The 14,883-nt window shown below is 43.8% G+C and overlaps 1 protein-coding gene and 1 long non-coding RNA gene across 3 annotated transcripts in view; one reads left to right on the forward strand and one right to left on the reverse strand.

Moving 5' to 3' along the window:
* Positions 1–12,958, reverse strand: part of Sypl1 (synaptophysin like 1) — a 30,069-nt gene extending 17,111 nt beyond the window's left edge. Inside the window, exons 1-3 of one of the 2 annotated variants that reach the window (XM_076550803.1) lie at positions 12,765–12,958; positions 12,196–12,267; positions 1,723–1,841 (exon numbers count right to left, since the gene is read on the reverse strand). In XM_076550803.1, the coding sequence (XP_076406918.1) occupies positions 1,723–1,841; positions 12,196–12,267; positions 12,765–12,815 (242 nt within the window). In that variant the 5' untranslated portion in view covers positions 12,816–12,958. Of the gene's footprint in view, positions 1–1,581; positions 1,603–1,722; positions 1,842–12,195; positions 12,268–12,764 lie in introns of those variants that run through there. The other variant, XM_042260730.2, reaches the window with a different exon arrangement.
* Positions 12,959–13,062: 104 nt separating this feature from the next.
* LOC143268438 (uncharacterized) lies at positions 13,063–14,633 on the forward strand. The gene is made up of 2 exons (XR_013044344.1): positions 13,063–13,261; positions 14,335–14,633. It is a non-coding gene; the product is annotated as an uncharacterized LOC143268438 (long non-coding RNA).
* Positions 14,634–14,883: the final 250 nt, after the last annotated feature.

The following is a 14,883-nucleotide window of genomic DNA, read 5'->3' on the forward strand; positions in this document are numbered from 1 at the left end:
TTAAAGATGATGGTTACCATAACAAAATAAACAGGTAAGAGATAGAAAGGCTTTGGTGATTAGCAAGCTCTCAGGATATACGGATCTTTAATGTAATATTTTATTTGCAGAGTGTAGTAGTGCAGGCCTTTAGTTCTAGCACTCAGGAAACAGAGAAAGGCAGATGCAGATCTCTACGAGTTCTTGGGTTAGCCTGGTCTACATAGCAAGTTCCTGACCAACCAGGGCTACATAGTAAAATCTTGCCTCAAAAAAAGTTAACTATCAAAACATCCTTAAAATATTTTATTTCCAATGTATTGGTTAGAAAATTGAGTCTTTGAGAGAGGTTAACTAAAGCAAAGCTAAGCAGAAGATTCATATTTTAGACATAGATATTCACAATAGACTTTTCAGTGGAAACTGAAGTCACACAGAAGAGACCTGCTACTGTTACTTTCCTTTAAAAGTAAAATATGGTTTTATACTTAAGAAACAAGTATACTTTATATATGTCTTAAAATGACATAAAACACTATTAATTCATAATGCAGAAACACGAGAAATGTCTATCTTGATAAACTAAGTTTGCTCCTTGGTAGTAAAGTGGCTTACGAATAGAACAGTCTCCATTTCCCCATTTCTAATCTACTGTGATAGGACAGAATGTCAAGACAATGTCATAGGACTAAGTTTCTAAATGTTTGCTTTCTATCATTTGATCTCTCTCTCTCTCTCTCTCTCTCTCTCTCTCTCTCTCTCTCTCCCCCCACCCCCCACCCCTCCCTCCCTCCCTCTCCCTTTCTCTCTCTTGAGACAGAGTCTCTTCTCTGTTCTCTTGGCTATCCTGGAACTTGTTATGAAGACCAAGGCAGTCTTCAAACTCATTGAGACCCACCTGCGTTTGCCTCCTGAGTGCTGAGATTAAAGGCATGTGACAGCACACCTGGCCCCTCTGTTATGATTTTAATATGAAATGTCTCATATAAACTCATGTAATGAATGCTTGGCTCCCTGGTGACATTATTATGGCAGGTTCTGGAAACTTTAGCAAGGGGTTTTGTTAGAGGAAGAACATTTGGGGACATGCTTGCTTCACCATGAGATGAAGAACCACCTCTGGCACAAATTTTCACTACCATGATTTTCTGCCCAAGTTCATAAAGCCAACTTACTGTGGTACAGCTTCCTGAAACTGTGGACCAAAGCAATTCTTCCCTGTCTTATTTCTGTCACATATTTGGTCTCAGCAGCTAGGAAGTAACAAATATATTCCCCTTTGTATATTTCCCTCATTGGAGACCAGAAAAGGTTTGCAGACAGGCACTGGTCTGTACCACCATCTGAGTAAAAATCCCAAGTGAAGATACAAATCTAAACTACTCTACACCTTCCATGAATAAATGCTGGAAAATTTGTCTAAGTGCACGCACATGAGAGCGTGCATATGGTCTGCTCCCCAGAGCAGCCATCTTGACACGTCTTCCTGCAAGTGCTGTGACTGCTCAGAGTCCAGGCTTCTGCCCGAGTCCAGACCAGGTAGAAACCCTAGGGACTAAATATGAAGTCGAAAGCAGTTGTTCAATGATTTTACAAACTCACCTGAATGGATAACCAAAAGCAGTTGTTCAATGATTTTACAAACTCACCTGAATGGATAACCAAAAGCAGTTGTTCAATGATTTTACAAACTCACCTGAATGGATAACCAAAAGCAGTTGTTCAATGATTTTACAAACTCACCTGAATGGATAACCAAAAGCAGCTGTGACCGTCCCATTGTCACCTTTCGGACAACTCACTTCAATTTCTGTTTTGCCCTTAAACCCGCCGCAGGTGGCAAAAGCAAAGATGGACGCAAACTACATAAAATGAGACCAAAAAAGAGAAGAGAGAAGCATTACTGCACTCGAACCAAGGCCGTTAAAACCTACGTGCACTGATCATTAGATGCTGGCTCACAAGTATTCTAGAAATTACTAGCCACATACTAAAAATATTAAAAAATGTGCGAATGTCAACAAATGTGATTCTATTTTCCCATACAATATGAAATTCAGAGAAGACTTGCTGGGCATGGTGGCAGAGGCAGGTAGATTGCTTTGAATTCAAGGCCTGCCTGCTCTACATAGACTCTGAGAATTCCAGGACAGCCAGAGGTAATAAATAAAGACCCTGTCTCAAAAACAAAAAGCAAAGAAATGCAAATAAGACTCATTTTTCCCTATCAAAATTTTAAACAGGAGTAAATGGAAGGTGTTTTTGTTTTGGGCTCAAGTAATCAGTGAACTGTTGAAAACAAAAGGTTATAAAGGAAGAGATTCTATTCTACTTTATGAACTTGAGAAACATCACTTTCAAGTATTTCTGGGTTCCAAAAAGCAATTTGATTTTTTTTCAACTATGCATATGATTAAAAATATAATAATGCTTCCTTAAATTCTATTTATAACAGAAAAAAACCAGAAGCATCCTAAGTACTGTTAGAGAGTCACATAAACTAGAATTCATTTCTATAACAGAATAACCTTTTAACTGCTAAAATATTGGAGATCACTTAATAACATAGCAACATGCTCATTACATACAGAATTTGTTCATACAATACACTATTTGTGTATCCATATCTACATACAAAGAGGGTAAAACCCAGAAGGGTTATACATGAAAATTTTGAATAGTGGTCATCTCTCAGTGCAACACAAGATACAAGATTTATAATTTCTTTTTGTCTTCTAAATTTTTCCCACAACAAAAATACTTAATTTTGGGTGCTATCATATTTGAAAATTCAGTAATTCAGTAAATGTCAATAGTTCTTATTTTCAAAATACATGTGCAATCTACTTATCACCACCTCTAATCTAAATGACTATCACATCACATCTTGGCAGGATTCTGCACAACAGCCTTGATTCCTGATTTCTTCTTTGCCACAACTTCAGTGCACTACTTATATAACAGCCTCTGCAATTTAAACACAAATATAAGGCAGAATAGATTCCCTCTACTCAAAGCCCTCAAACAGCTCCTGAGTTCTTGAATATCCTTTACTTCCCTTGTATCTTTAATTCTCATACGTTGCTATTTGTTCCTTTCCCTTAACTTCCTACATATTGCATAGCTGCTGTCCAGTCACTAGACAGCTCCTGCGGGGTCTTCACTGGCTAGTCCCTTTGCCGACTCTAACACATGTTCACTCCCCCACGGGAGCTTTGCCGTCCTCCTCTAATACCAACTCTTTGTATACTGTTTCATGTCTTTTTGCTCACATGTAAGACTGCCTAAGGTACCACATGTGGTGATGTTTTATTTGTGTACCCCAATAAAATTTATCTGGGAATCAGAGAACAGAGCCAGCCACCAAATTAGACATAGAGGTCAGGCATGGTGGCACACACCTTTAATCCTATCACTCGAAGGCAGAGATCCATCTGGATCTCTGTGAGTTCAAAGCCACACTGGAAACAGAGCCAAGGGTGGTGGCACACACCTTTAATTCCAGCACTTGAGATCTCATGACTTTGCTTGGGAAGGACACATGCTTTTAATCCCAGGAAGTGATGGCAGGAAGCAGAAAGGTATATAGAGCATGAAGACCAGGCACTAGAGGCTTTTTAGCAGCAGTTCAACTGAGACCCTCAGGGGTGAGGACTCAGAGGCTTTCAGTCTGAGGATTTGTGGAAACAGGATCAGTTGAGGAGTTGGCGAGGTGAGATTGGCTGTAGCTTGTTCTGTTTCTCTGATTTTTCAGCATTCACCCTAATATCTGGCTCCAGGGGTTTTTTTTTTGTTTTTGTTTTTGTTTTTTAATTAATAAGACCTTTTAAGATTTGTGTTACAACCACACTTACTGTCCATCCTTCCCTAGAATAGAAAACTAAAGAGATATGGGTCTCTCTGCTGATAGCTACACACATCAAGCAGTAGAAACATTTCTATGTACAATTCCTATCAAAGCCTATAGTGTTAAATACGGGATACTACAGTCTAGCTGAGTGTTCCCTAGACACCAGGACATGCTGCCAGCCTACAGCATGATGAGCAAGTAGTAGAACCTTTAGAAGTGGGGTCTTACTGAAAGAAAAGTCATTCTTTCCAAAGAAATATTGGGAACCTGGCCTTATCTGTCTCTCTCTGCTTCTGGGTTGTTCTGAAGTAGAGTTGTTAAACCATGTACTATTTACCACAGGCCCAAAAGGGACTGAGCCAGCCAACCATGGACCATAACCACAGAAACCATGAATCTAAAACAGTTTCTTGTTTTAGGTGGATTACTCTCAATTATATTAAACAATAGAAAACTAACACACTAGACATTGTTTCTCATGATATTATCATAATAATAATTGAAGGTTTCTCCAAAGAAGAAATATATGTGTGTTAATAAATATAAATAAAAAATATATGTGTCACACATATATCAGATATGAAGAGCCTGACGCAATGTCTACATACAGTTTGAGATCTTCTGATAAGATTCCATAGGTACCAAGGGATATGGATATTCTCTTAGAATAAAAATACATGAATACACTGGGTGGAAGAAAAGCAAGAACTGAAACTTGGGAGTAAACTCAAATTTAAGGTTAGAAAAAAGAAAATTGATGTAAACAAACTGAACCAATAGATCAAACTAAAGAGGCCAGAAACAGACTGGTGACCAAAAGGTACGTCCAGATACTTTGGCACACCTTCCATTAAGAGGAAGAGCTTACTTTCCCTTGAATTTGAACTACACAGAGCACTGAATGCAGCAGAAGAAACAGGTTCCGTTTAAGATTACACTGTAATAGGACTGCTATTTCTGGCCTGTGGATATAGCTCAACCGGTAGCTTGCTTGCCTACCATGCAAGAAACCCTGGGCTTGATCCCCAACACTGAATAAGATGGACATACCTGTGACCCCATCACTTGGGAGGTAGAGGAAGGAGAGCCATAAATTGAAGGACACCTTTGGCTACACAGTGAGTTCTTGGCCAGCAGAGATAGATGAGACTTTACCTAAAACAAGTAAACAACCTTCCCACCTCCAACTTATTTTTCCTTTTTGTATTCTCTTGAACTTTCTCATTACTCCAAGAAGCTCACTGCTATGTTGGAAGGATACTCAGACTATTCAGACAACTTCTGTGCTTTTGTTTTTGACAAAGGGTCTCATATATGTACCCCAGGGTGCCCTGGAGCCCATGGTGATCCTCCTTGAGTGCTGGAGACACAGGTATGAGCCACTGTATCCAGTATGTGTGTCTTCCGTGCCACATGCTAGGGACTGGACTCAAGACCCTGAGCATGCTGTGCCGAGTTCTACCACTATACCCTCAACCCCCTCAGGCACATCTTAGAGACTTAAAGGACATGGGACCAAGGTCTGACTAAAACCACATGACCGAGTTTGGAAGCAGAACTATGAAGGCCAGCAGTCATGAGTGAGCCAGAGGCTGTAAGATTAGTACAACCATAGCCAATAACTGACGAGAACCTCAGAAGTCCTGAACCCAAACCCTCTGATTCCTTCCACATAGAAAGATAATAAATATCTGCTATTGTAAGTTGCTAAGCTGGGGCAGTTTACTATGCAGTAACAGATAACTAGTAAAAGGCTAATCAATACATGGTTCAAATGAGCTGCAATTTACATGAAAAAGCTTTTAAAAAAGAAAATCTGTGACCATGTAGAAGAATAAGACTCTTTAAAAAAGCACTAAACATAAAAGTTCATTTCAACTACAGAACTTTAAAATCAAAAGTCAACTTTTGAATATAAAGCAAGCTACAAAGTAGGTAAAAATGCTTGTAATAAAAACGTCTCCGAGGACCCACTACGTCAAAGATCTAAGAAGAAACCCTTCCTCCTGTACTCAGACTTCTCTATGAATGTCCACAGCAACAGCCTGTCAAAGGGGGAGGGAAAGCAATAGGAACGTTGAATGTAATAGTATACGCTTACAACGCAGTTACATATCAAAAGGGATACTCTAGTTACTGCCCTGCTCCCTGCCCTCCTACAGTGCCTCAAACCATTTTTTTTTAAAGATTTGTGTGCATGTGTCAAAAGTTTTGCTTGCATATGTCTGTGTACCCTGGAACTGGAATCATGGATGGTTGTGAGCTGCCACATGGGTGCTGGGAATCAAACCTGGGGCCTTTACAAGAGCAAGTGCCCTTAACAGCTGAGCCATCTCTCCAACCCCTCATTCTTAATAAAATAAAGAAAAAGATACAAGAACTATAGCTTGCCACATCAATATAGAGGAGATGCAGAAACCTAATGCTGAATTCAAAAAAACCAGGTTGCGTAAGACTATACAGAATATGAAAACTTTAAAAAAAGTTTTCAAAGAAAAAAGGCTGTCCTTCAACTCACATAACTCTATGTCTCCAACTTCCTGTGTTGCGGCTTGTACCAGCATATCCAGTCTGGAACCATTTTCTAAAAGCTGCTTGTATCACATCTACCACTCTCTCTGTTTAAACCCTTACTGACTTTCACTGGATTCACTCAACAAACTTTTCCTGTTTCTAATTTCATTCCAATCATTACACATCTTCTATTGTGTGGGCTCCAAAGCTACAGCAGCTGATAAAATAGCCATCAGATGCTGATGGTTGCTGAACCATGAATGCTGCCATCTAAATTGTGATATGCTGTAAATATAAAATATACTATAGATTTCAAAGATTTAATATAAACATATATAAACTGGGGCTGGGAATGTAGTTGTCTTAGTTCAAATTTCTATTACTACAGCAAAATACCACGACCAAAAAGCAAGTTGGGGAAGAAAGGGTTTATTCAGCTCATACTTCCACATTACTGTTCATCATCAAAGGAAGTCAAGACAGGAACTCAAACAGGGCACGATTCTGGAGGCAAGGAGCTGATGCAGAGGTCCTGGAGGAGTGCTGCTTACTGGCTTGCTTCCCATGGCTTGCCAGCCTGCTTTCTTATAGAACCCAGGACAAACAGCACAGGGATGGCACGATCCAAAGGGCTGGGCCCTCCTCCATCAATCGCTAATTAAGAAAATGCCTTACAGCCAGATCTCATGGAGGCATTTTCTCAACTGAGGTTCCCTCCTTTCAGATAACTCTAGTTTGTGTGGCAAGTTGACATAAAATCAGCCAGCACAGTTGTTAAGGGAGTTTGCCCAGCATGCACTAAATCCTGGGTTTAATCCCCAGTACTGCATAAACTAGATGTAGAGATGCATGCCTGTAATTCTAGCATTCTGAGAGTGAAGGGGGGATCAGAAAGTCAGTCATTCTTGGCTATACAGGAACTTCAAGGTCACAAAATTATCTCAAAAAACAAAAAGAAAAAAGATGATACAGAGTTAAGTAAAAAATTAATTTCACCTTTATGGCTAATACAACATTAAATTACTCTGTAACTTGTATGTTTTTGTTTGCTCTGTTTTATTTTTTTGGACAAAGTTACTTTAGTAATGACGCCACACTAACCTGAAATAGCAATCTGATCATGTAACCTGGTTTAAAAGGAGTCCACTGCTCTTCAGGTCTGTATTTAAGAAACAAAACAAAACACTTGCCAAATTTGGCATAAATGGCATGGCTAATGCAGCCACAACTTTTTCTTTCTAGATTTAGCTGAACTATATTCTCTGCCAGGTACTGTTATGATTGTCACATTGTACTGTTTTTGAAACACACCAGTGTTTATGTCTTAGTTGTGTACATATTCCTCTGAGAATGCCCCCATTCTCATTTTATTTTTAAAGCTTCTACCTAATTCACTGTGGCAGAACCTATTATTCTCCTGGAATGCTACAGACATTAATCCATTCCGTATTAACTCTACCACTAGCATTTTCCTTGTGTATTTTGTTATGTAACGAAAACAAAATAGATAAAAAAGTATCTCAAAAATCAAGCTAAAGAAAACAAAACATATGAAATTTGCTCTAAATATACAATAGGCTTAAGGTACTAACATTAAAACGTACACCCAAATTACAGATGCATAGAGGGGCTTTGTGCAAAAATTTTTTCACTGATAAAAGTTTATGTAGAAAAAACTTGGGCACGCCTGATATTTTCAGTAAATTATCTATCTATCCTACAGCCAGAGTCACAATTCTATCTCCTATTCATATACCTTGCTTATTCCCAGAATTCTCCTGGGAATACTGGCGTTCATCTCATTTACGGGTGCTGAAATAAAGCACTTCCAGTTGCAGGATCTTCACTGCTATTTAGTGTCACCGATAAACCAAAGTTATCTACCTAAATTTCTTCATGTTTAACATTTTGTTTTAAAAGGAATCAACTGAAATATTCAGAAACATACCTGGAAATATATTGCACGAGATTATTCCTATGTAAAGCCAATTACATTTATTGTTTTTACTAAGTCAAACACTGAGAGTGCTGACATTTCAAGTTACTCTCATGAAACAAGCAATGAAGTCTGTATCAAAGTGCTTCTTACACCCTCTCTCCACCTCTACAGACAACCACACAAACCTCTGCTAACAGTTCCATAACCCTTCAGAATTTAGACTTCTCAGACATAGCTGAAATAGCTAGAAGTCTTTTCTGATTCTTAGTCATTATGCTGAAAGCATTTTGTCATCTTTACTCTGAACATGTTTGAGTACAGAGCTGTAAATCTCCAAGGAATATAAACACACTTACTTTTAAATCATTTTCAGGGTCAGTGGCTCAGCTGCTTAAGATGCTGGCCACTACACCTCATGACCCGAATTCCATCACCAGGCCCCACAAGGTAGAAGGAGAACCAACTCCAGGATGTTATGCTCTGACCACATGTGATAAATAATAATATTTTTCAGACTTTTCAGTTATTTTTATGGCCTTTAGAGTAAATCAGCACCTTCACTGTTAATTTGGCTGGCTGGGTTGACACGAATATGTTTTATTACGGAGAACCAGGATTTGTTGCCACTTACAAGTTCTGAGTTAAGTAAAAATTGGTTTTCTTGATGTTTCAGGGTATTTGATGCAGGCTCAGTGTGGTTTTTTTTCCCCGCATGGAGACTGGCCCAGGTCTCAGTTGTTAGGTGGCTCTCTCTTTTCTTAAGTGTGTGCACTAACTTGTGCATGCCCATGTTGGGGGTTGCAGGGCCAATGTGAGGTATGTTCTGTTGTTCTCCATTAGAATTTTTTTTTTTAAATGCAGTGTTTTCACTGAACCTGAAACTTATTATTTCTGCTAGACTGGCTGGGCAGTGAGCCCCACCTGTCTCCATCACACAGTACCGAGATTACAGATGTGCACCTGTTGGGCATCTAAACTCAGGTCCTCAGTTTCTGCAGCAAGCACTTCCCACACTGAGCCAACTCCCCAGTCTCTCTCTACTTTCTGAAGTACTCATAGCTACGTCAAAAACAGAGGCTTTTACTCTATTCTGTTTCTGGGGTCGCCAACAATATTTTTCTTACAGTAAAACATTAATTAATCTCAGCCTGCAGATCCCTGAGAGTTCCCAAGACTCTTCCAGGAACCTACAAAGGTCAAAATTATTTTCGTAATAACACTAAGATGTTATTAATTCTAGAACATTGACACTTGCACTGACTGAGCAAATGGATTGATGGGTAAAACTGCTGGGCTTTAGTAAAAATCAGCAGTATCAGCAGCTTGGGGGTAAAAATACTTAAGAATTTTTGATGGTTAGGCAGTGGTGGCCCATGCCTTTAATCCCAGCACTCAGAAGGCAGATGCAGGCAGATCTGAGTTTGAGGCCAGCCTGGTCTACAGAGTGAGTTCCAGGACAGCCAGGGCTACACAGAGAAACTCTGTCTCAAAAAGCCAAAAGAAAAAAGTGTTTGATGAAGCAATAAAATTAAACCTGAGCCCTGAATCTTAATAGTTTAAGGGAAGTAGAAAACACAAAAGATTTTTTTTTTTTTTTTGCTTATCAAATTATTTAAACAAATGAGTTGTAACAGGAACTAGTTTTCACTTTTCTAATACCACCAACTCTCTCCGTATCCCCAAATACTGGTCAACTTTCATTACCTCACCAGACAACCACCCCACTCAGCCTACATTAATGTGGTTTCTGATTTTACTGAGACTGTTCTTGCTAATGCCATCAAGTCTCCTGATTACAAAAATAAGGGCATGCTTTGGATCCATGGCATCTGACATTACTGAGCATTCTTTACTGGAAATTCTAACAGTGATGTCTAGATGTTTCTCTCCACCTTCCTAACCATTCCTTTCTTCTTTGCTGACCTGTATTCTCAACAGCTAGGTCTGTATGTCCCCCTGTAAATATAGGACACTGCCAACTTACATAATGTGAAGAGATCACTAACAATATATCCTTATTAACCATCCAAATATTTTTCTCTGAACTCAAGCCAGAAATATGCTAGTCATCACAAGAATGCTACTTCTATATATATTTTAACTTCTAGACATCTCCATCCTCACAACAACTGATTTTAGGCACACATAATTTCTAAAGCAGCAGGTCTCCCTCCATGTCTGGCCATTTGTACATTGTTTACAAATAAACAATGATTCACCTGAAGTCTGAGCTTAACTGGACACTATCCAATATACAACCTAAGTTGATATTTTGTACACAAAGGGCCAGTTTTTTAAGCCTAACCTCAGAAGGAGCAAGGGCTTCGAAATCTACTTGTTATAATCATCTAGAGCTGTACTTTTGCCCAATATGTCCAGGTTCCAACCGAGTGTACTTACACAATGATATGCTGCTTCAACTTTTCCTCCCACTGAACATAAGATCCTCTTGCCTAGAAAGCCAATCCGTATCCACCACCCGATGAGTGAGTATTCATCCTTCAAATGTTCTTCCATCTATAAGTCCTCCCTAAGATCCCTTCCTGTTTCATTTACTACACTAAACCAGTAGCTTTAGTACAGAATTTACCATATGGCGTCTTTATATACACCACTCCATCACTGAAAGATCCTGAGAAAAAAGATCATTTATTCGTGTCTGTTTTGCCGGTGCTTAGCACAGTGCTGGAATACATCTACTCAAATATTTGTTGGGTAAATATTCACCACACCATTAACACAATGTAGTCTTACTACAAAATTACTGCCTGTGTAATAAAAAGCCTTCAAACTGAAAACAGCATCTCCTTAAGAAACTTAGATAATTTCAAAATACAAAAAAAAAATCCCTATTTTAAAATATTCAAGAAAAAGTTATAAACTGCCTCTTCATTTAACTGAAAAATCTAAATTATTAAATTGAATTGTAACCTTCAATGACACTAAATGTAAGGTTTTTTTTCTTGATCTTTACATTTCTTTGATTTCTCTCCTATAACTTTTGCTTCTGGAATTAAAATACTCGCTTTCTTATAAGCTTAGGTTTGTACTAAGTCAAGTGTCTTTTGCCAGTTTCAAGAAACCGGCATTTTCATAAAACTGGAGGCATACAGTGTAAATATAAAAAAATTAAGAGTATCATCGGAAAACGTGAAGTTGTTTTAAAACACATGTAGGACACTGCAAAGTTCTTAATTTTCCATCGTCAAAACGAATTGTGAAGGAGTTAAACGGTACTGGCCATAAAAACAACCTGGCTGCACACTGGGCAAACACATGCCAAGCGCTGAAAGTTAACACTGTTAACACCGGCACCGAACTACAGTGGGCCGCGCAGTGAAGGGAAATCGCAGTGCTGGGTGAACTAACTTCAAGTATCAAGGTCGAACTGGTAAGTCTCCTTTGATGTTAATGATTGTTTGCCAGAGAAGGGCTGAAAGCTGACTTTCCAAGCAGGATGTTGCCAGAAGTAAAAACCACCCCGACGTCCACGGCTGGCGGGGTACTAAACGGGCCGAGCAGCGGGACGCGCTCGGGGCCAGGCCCTTGCCTCCGCGTCCGTCCCCGACCACACTATTTTTAACCCAGCCTGGCAGGGCCCGCCTCGCCCGCGGAGGGCGCCGGCCTCGCCCGCGGGGGGCGCCGGCCTCGGGGCGCTCGGTTTCGGTTGGACCGCAGCAGGAAGTCCTGGCTTCCTCTGCGGCTGCCGGAGGAGCCCGGGAGGAAAGCGAGCCGCTCCCACGCCTCCGCGGCCAGGGGCGGCCGGGCCGCGCCATGCGCACCGGCTACTCGACGGCGGCCGCCATCTGCGCCCCGCGGCCTTCCAGCGCGGGGCTCTGTCCGGCCGGGTCCCCGCCTCCCGCGGGCGCCCCGCGCTGGGTCGGGCGGGGTCCGCGTCGCCCGCTGCACTCACCCACTCCAGGACCTTGATGAAGCCGAGCGGCTCCTTGAGCGGGCTGAGGTTGATCTGGAAGGCGGACATCCTCTGAGGGAAGGAGGGAAGAGAGTCAGGACGCGGGGCGGAGGAGGGAGGCAGCGCTACCGGAGCAGCTCGGCGGCCAGGACGGGAGGGCGGGGCGGGGCTCCGGGGCGAGGCGGGGCCGGGGCGCAGAGGGGCGGGGCCGGGGCTCCGGGGCGGGGCGGGGCCGGGGCGCAGAGGGGGCGGGGCGGAGGAGGGACGCAGCGCTACCGGAGCAGCTCGGCGGCCAGGACGGGAAGGCGGGGCGGGGCTCCGGGGCGGGCGGGGCCGGGGCTCCGGGGCGGGGCCGGGGAGCAGAGCGGGCGGGGCGGAGGAGGGGAGCAGCGCTACCGGAGCAGCTCGGCGGCCAGGACGGGGAGGCGGGGCGGGGCCGGGGGCGGGGCCGGGCCGCAGAGGGGCGGGGCGGTGACGGTTGAGCGTCACTGAGGAGCCGAGCCGCCCGCTCGGGAAAGCGAGGCGGAGGGGCGGCTCGAAGGAAGGGCTGGCTCCTCCCCCGGCCGCACCTGACTCAGCCGGCTGAACCGCTGGCGCACTAAGTAAGCATTGGAAGCCATGCGTGCGCCGCGCCCCGGCCCTGAAGCCCAGTCCCTGGCGCTTTCTCCACCGCGCACGCGCTCCCTAGGCCCCAGACTCCTTCCGGCCTTCGCCGGCGCGCGGGGGGTGCGGTGGGGTTCCTGCGCCTGCGCAGCGCGGCCCCGGCCCCGGCGTTCTCGTTGCTATGCCCTTTTGTGGCTGTCGCGACCCGCCCAGGCAACGCCCTCCTGTCTCAGTGCCTTCTCCGGGCTCTCGGCTTTGGGACCCATTAATGAAGTGTGAACGCAGATAACGCCTCGCGTCAAAGCTCGTGAGAAGGGCCCCGAAAATGAGTTATTGTGAAACAGCAGGTGTCTGGCGAACCGCCTGTGCAAGGGCACTTGAAAGTGTGATTCACCAAACATTTCTGCGGGCATTGCTTTTAGAAGTTGTTGGAGCCAGAGTAGGAGAAGGCATGGCTCGGCAGGTACCGCGGGGCAACCCGTCTCCTATCCCAGTCTGGCGAGGCCCGCACTGGGGCAGGTTTTGTTTGCTTTTGTAAAGGTAACTCTTCTTTCATGATTTACCTGAATGTCTGGCTTCCTCAGTCCCCTGAGTTGTGGAGAGCCGGAATAGTGGCCTGTTTTCATGCATGGTAAGACGGTAAAAGCAAAGGGAGGCAGAGGTTTGCCATCAGAGGCCCCTAGGACCGGCTTCCACGTACGTACGTGTATTTACTAAATGTCCTTGAATTATTCCATCAGGATTGAACACGACTCGTGGACATTTGCTACCAAGCTAACACTTCCTCCTCCCTCACTCTTATTTCGGTGAATTCCACTCCTCGAGCCTTTTTAAAAAGTCTTTTCTGCCGAGGCCTGCTGGATAGGCACCCAGGAGTGGATTATTTAGCTTTTGCTTCAAATTACAAATATCCAAAGTAGACTCAACGTAATTTCAAAATCAGATAGATGCTAACAGAATGGAAGGGCGCACACCTTGCACCTTCACAGTGCTGAGAGGTTCAGGATAATTTGTACCCGTGGTTTGTTAGTCCTGTCACCGGCCAGCGGGCTGAGGTGCGTCTGAGTGCAGACGCGGATAGGAATTGTGAGCAGGCAGGGAGCAGGCGGCTGGTGTGGTGCAGCTTTCCTTTCCTGGCCTTAGGCAGCAGTGACTGGTGGCTGTACCCAGGCAGGAGCTGGCACCCTCTAGTGCTCAGTCCTCAGCTTACCCTGTAGTGGTGTTGCTAAGTCTAGGACGCTGAGTTTCTCAGCCCTTGGCCGCTCTTGGCCCAGCGTGAGACCTTGGGCCCTGAAGGCTTCACGGGTCTCTGGAACTCTTGTGGTGACCAGGGCCTGCCCTTTCTCTTCTCTGGCCCTTACAACATTTTCTTCTTTGCTCTTGGCCCTCCGCCTTTTCTTTTTCTACCCCCTCAGCCTTCCTTCTGTCTGATGTGTCTTGAACTTGAACGTCTCAGCTGCTCAGGCTCTCACGTAGCTGGCTATTAACCCCTTCAGTGACTCAGTCACCTGGACTGCTACACCTCTGCCACCGTAGGTAGACACAGGGTGCCTGCTGCTGCTGCTGCTGCTGCTGCTGCTGCTGCTGCTGCTGCCTCTGCTGCTGCTGCTGAGGTCGTCATGCAGCCACTGCTTCTGTCTCTGTGTCACCATCTTACCCTGCACCTCTGGAAGGTCAGGGCCACTTCAGAGAGGAGTTACCACACCGCAGTAGCTCTGACTCAGCTAACCGAGTGAGCCTGAACATCCTTCTTATGCAGCCCGAGGACTGTGTCCTCCAGTCCAGCCGGTTTGGACCAACCACAAGTGCTTGTTTTAAATAAAGCATACCCATCACTTTGGGCCAGTCACAGATTTGTCTCTTAGCACCAGTCAAGTGGGCTCTTCTCTAGACCCCCGAGGAATTTCTCCCTGTCTGGTAGGGATGATTGCAGGACCATCTAGAGTTCACTGAGGCTTGAGGTAGCAAAAAATCTGATATCAGCTGTTTCAAACAGCCCTGCTGTGTGCCTCCAAGAACCAGAGCAATCAGCTGCAATCTTTGCATACTTTGTCCATGGGCTGTTCAAGATGGCCCGTGCTGGCA

Source organism: Peromyscus maniculatus, chromosome 14 (assembly GCF_049852395.1).
Source record: "Peromyscus maniculatus bairdii isolate BWxNUB_F1_BW_parent chromosome 14, HU_Pman_BW_mat_3.1, whole genome shotgun sequence".
Taxonomy (NCBI): Eukaryota; Metazoa; Chordata; class Mammalia; order Rodentia; family Cricetidae; genus Peromyscus; species Peromyscus maniculatus.